Genomic DNA, 4076 nt, shown 5'->3' with positions numbered 1-4076 from the left:
CGAGTCTCAGTATGTATATATATATATATATATATAATAGAAGATAAATACTCGTACCTGTACATACATGTGCTGATGTATGTGTGTAGGCTCGGGTATATTCAACTCATCACACTACAGCAGTATACGCCAATGGGCGCTCGTAATTCATATACATCCCATATTATATACTACATATTTTAATGCCATAAAATGAAACTCGCCAATAGAATAAAAGACATTAGCACATACCCCTTGACCAGAAGTGATTCGTATATCGTCCGCAGTTTTTGCATCGACTGTGGCAACTGTCGCAGTTGCATTTGTGCGCTGGTTTGTGTATTCGGCCACAGCCAATCGAATAATCTCTCGAAACGCGTCGCTGGCTGTGAGCATATGCACAGCCAGAGGAATCAGTTCATCTCTGTGTTATTTGTGAGGGGTGGTGCAGGTGAGCTTTTTCTGCGTATTTTCAATTGCCATATATATGTAAGACTGGTAAGTTATATATGTAATTTATATATGTAAGTTATAAATGTATGACTGGGTCGACAGTCGGCGCAGTGCATGAGCTTTGTGAACACACTGCTATAGAGCTAATCCAAGTACCATGTTGTATAAGTGTAGGAAAAGCTAGGGCGAAGGACAATGGCACCACTACACAAATACGTAACCACCATTACACAACAGCCCTGTGTGACAATGGTACCTACACAGGTGCAGCCAACACCTACAAACAACCCCCCCACATCAAAATCGCAGCAACCCAATCTAAATATTTGTACAATATGTCTACAAATAACTCACAACCTGTCAAGACCATAAACACAGGCACTGCCAACACTTATAACCACCCACCCCACATCAACATCGCAGCAACCCAATCGCAATACTTGTACAATATGTCTACAAATAAGTCACAACCTGTCATGACTATATACACAGGCCCTGCCAACACTTATAACCACCCACGCACCTGACGCGAGCGACAGTGCGTGGCACCAGATGCTCCCGCACAAACTCAGACAGGTGTAGCAGCCGAGGGTTCGCTTGGAAGAACCAGTACTGCAGCTCCGTCTCGTACTCGTCCGTGTGGCTGTGGGGTGGCCCATTGGTCTGTCGGCTGTGTGCCGTGGTGGGTTGTGTGGGCGTGTGGGTGGTCACGTGCGCGTGTCGTTGTGATGTGTTGGTGCCCTTAGATAGTCTGTCATGTGCGCTCGGCTGCGGTGACGCGTGCGCAACGCTTGCAGACAAACTAGCGCCGCTGTGAGTTGAGAGTACACCGTTGGTTAAGGGCAATGAGACGGCAGTGGGTTGCAGTGCGTGTGCTTGTGCGTGTGTGTGTGTATGTTGCTGTGGTTGTGGTTGTGGTTGTTGTGGGTCTGCGCGAGTGGTTAGTGGCACTGGCGAGAGAGTGGGTGCGCGTGTGTCTGTCTGCGAACTCATTCCTAGCGGCACTCTGTCGTGGCCAATGACCGATTGGCCGTGTATTGATGGATGCGCAAGCACTTGCGTGCGCGTTTGGGTTTGTGAGTTTGTGTTTGGGGGTGAATGTAACGCTGTGTGTGTGCCCATATACGGACTCCCCGGACCCTCGGCGCGCATATAGACAGACACACCCGCCCCACTGACACACAGAGGCGTGACATGCACAGTCGGCCGTGCGGAGATGCGTACAGATGCTTCGTTGGACGAGTACTTTGCCTCATACAGCACCACGCGCACTGACAGCAGCAGCGGACAGACATTCGTCAGCATGCGATCCGTGTCAGGTGGCAACTCTAACGAATCTGTTGCACAGGAGGTGAGAGTGGACAGGCGAAGAGTGAGCTGATACGCAAAGGGAATCACTGGTCGAAATCAGTAGGTATGCAGGAATTATCATAGAGACATAATAGTACAACTATATTGATGTCCATAAGCCGGCCGAAAATATTCAGAACATACTTGAACACGTATTTATATGTACAATCCCATACAAATATATACAACGCCACCCACCCACCACCAACACAAAAACATCCACCCCATATTATATATATGCATACACACACATATATATGTATATACATATATATATAGGTATATATCGATCAACATTTATACGACATAATATATTGCATACAATAGTTGCAAGCGTAGTCGGATTATAATATAGATAGACGCACGCCCAGATCGTGCGGGAAAAGCAAGGCTTTGATCCTCTTTGTTCACAACTACATTTCCACGTACGTTGCTTATCAGTGGTAGTAGCCTCAGAGGTATTCTCATCGCATGCATTGCTGAAGTCTGCGCCTTCTACGTCGCGCACAGTCACTCCGAAACTCTGCAACAGCTGATCTACACTCAGGAACACCAGTCCCGCATTCGCCAGAGAGGCGTCGCTGCAGTGATAGATATGAGTGGGGCAATTTAGTGTTTAGGGTATTAGAACCCTGGAACCCCTTAAAATTTGGTGGATAAAATATCAGGCATTCGTTTGTACGTAAGTGCACGGGTGTCTTTGCGCGTTATAACGCCCACACACATATACACCAACAGGACCTGCAGAACGACCTCCTCTAAAAGAAAAACTAATACTTATATCAAGAGGTCAATGCCTCTACACCACAGACTAGGGCTAGCATTATAAATTGCCCTAGATTCAACTATAGCATATACAGCAGAATTTGATACCTTACAGCTCTCGTACGATACAAGCGCACCATAGTCTTCAGCAGCGGCGAGTCCTTTAACATCAAATGCATGTGGTTCGACATGGGCATTTTGTTCTGTCGCGGCGCGTTCCCATTGGCCGAGAGACTGTGTGGGTTTGAGTCCATTTTGACCATTTGCTGCAGATAGGGTGTGACCCAGGACACTGTGGTCCTGTCCGGATGTGAAGAGGACATCTCCACATGACACCACACGCGATGCAGCTGACAACAGCCAATTAGAAACAGGGGACGAAAGAATGAGTCGAATGGAAACAATGCAGAGGAACCAACAACTACAGAGCAGTGACAGAATTCGAAAGGGTTCTAGGGTTTTAGGGTTTAGGGTAAAAGGGTTTTGGCGTGTGCAGTCGCACGCCACTACACCGGAACTTCTCACAGCCTGCAATGGTCAACATTGAAGTCCTTTGTGACATACCAAATGCTGAATGTGAGACTTCATATCTGAGAGTTGAGCGACATCGAGGGTCCAGAAGGGATAGAATGTTGCTACGCCCAGACATGTGCCAAGAGCTGCGCGTGTGGGAATGAGAACAGAACGAGTCAGAGACACATCAGCTAACTCAAAGAACCGATACATAGCATTATTAACACTAAGCAGTTAATAATGAACACCATATGTAGTAGTAAAAAAGAACACTATATACAGTAGTTAATAATGAAAGCATACACAGAAGTCAATAAGAACACTATATACAGTAGTTAATAATGAATACCATATATAGTGGTCGATAAGAACACCATATACAGTAGTTAATAATGAACACCATATATAGTAGTCTATAAGAACACTATTAACAGTAGTTAATAATGAACACCATACACAGTAGTCAATAATAACACTAAATACAGTAGTTAATAACGAACATGTATAGCAGTCAATAAGAACATTAACAACAGTAGTTAATAATGAACACCATATATAGCGGTCGATAAGAACACTATATACAGTAATTAATAGTGAACTCCATATATAATAGTAAATACGAACACTAATCACAGTAGTAAATAATGAATACCATATATAGTGGTCGATAAGAACAGTATATACAGTAGTTAATAATGAACACCATATATAGAAGTCAATAAGAACACTTTTAAAAGTAGTTAATAATGAACACCATATATAGCGGTCGATAAGAACACTATATACAGCAGTTAATAGTAATCATCATATATAGTAGTCAATAAATACACTATTAACAATAGTTAATTATGAACACCATATATAGTGGTCGATAATGAACACCATATCTAGCAGTTAACAATGAATCACATATACATTAGATAACAAGGAACACCATTGAAAGCAAACGAAATGACCAATCAACAGTGCAGTCCATGCTGTTGTCGGATTGTTTGGTGATGTTATCTGATTGGTGT

The 4076-nt window shown here is 43.7% G+C and overlaps 1 protein-coding gene across 1 annotated transcript in view; it reads right to left on the bottom strand.

The window, feature by feature from the left end:
* Positions 1-4076, bottom strand: part of SARC_09598 (hypothetical protein) — a gene marked incomplete at both ends in the record, with an annotated part of 5295 nt that overhangs the window by 968 nt on the left and 251 nt on the right. Inside the window, 5 exons of the mRNA XM_014296382.1 lie at positions 232-403; positions 956-1769; positions 2212-2363; positions 2656-2897; positions 3112-3206. Of these exons, the coding sequence (XP_014151857.1) occupies positions 232-403; positions 956-1769; positions 2212-2363; positions 2656-2897; positions 3112-3206 (1475 nt within the window). The remainder of the gene's footprint in view (positions 1-231; positions 404-955; positions 1770-2211; positions 2364-2655; positions 2898-3111; positions 3207-4076) is intronic.

Source organism: Sphaeroforma arctica (assembly GCF_001186125.1).
Source record: "Sphaeroforma arctica JP610 unplaced genomic scaffold supercont1.996, whole genome shotgun sequence".
Classification (NCBI taxonomy): Eukaryota; class Ichthyosporea; order Ichthyophonida; genus Sphaeroforma; species Sphaeroforma arctica.
The sequence above is the reverse complement of the archived record's forward strand: the minus strand, read 5'-3'. Positions and strand labels throughout refer to the sequence as shown.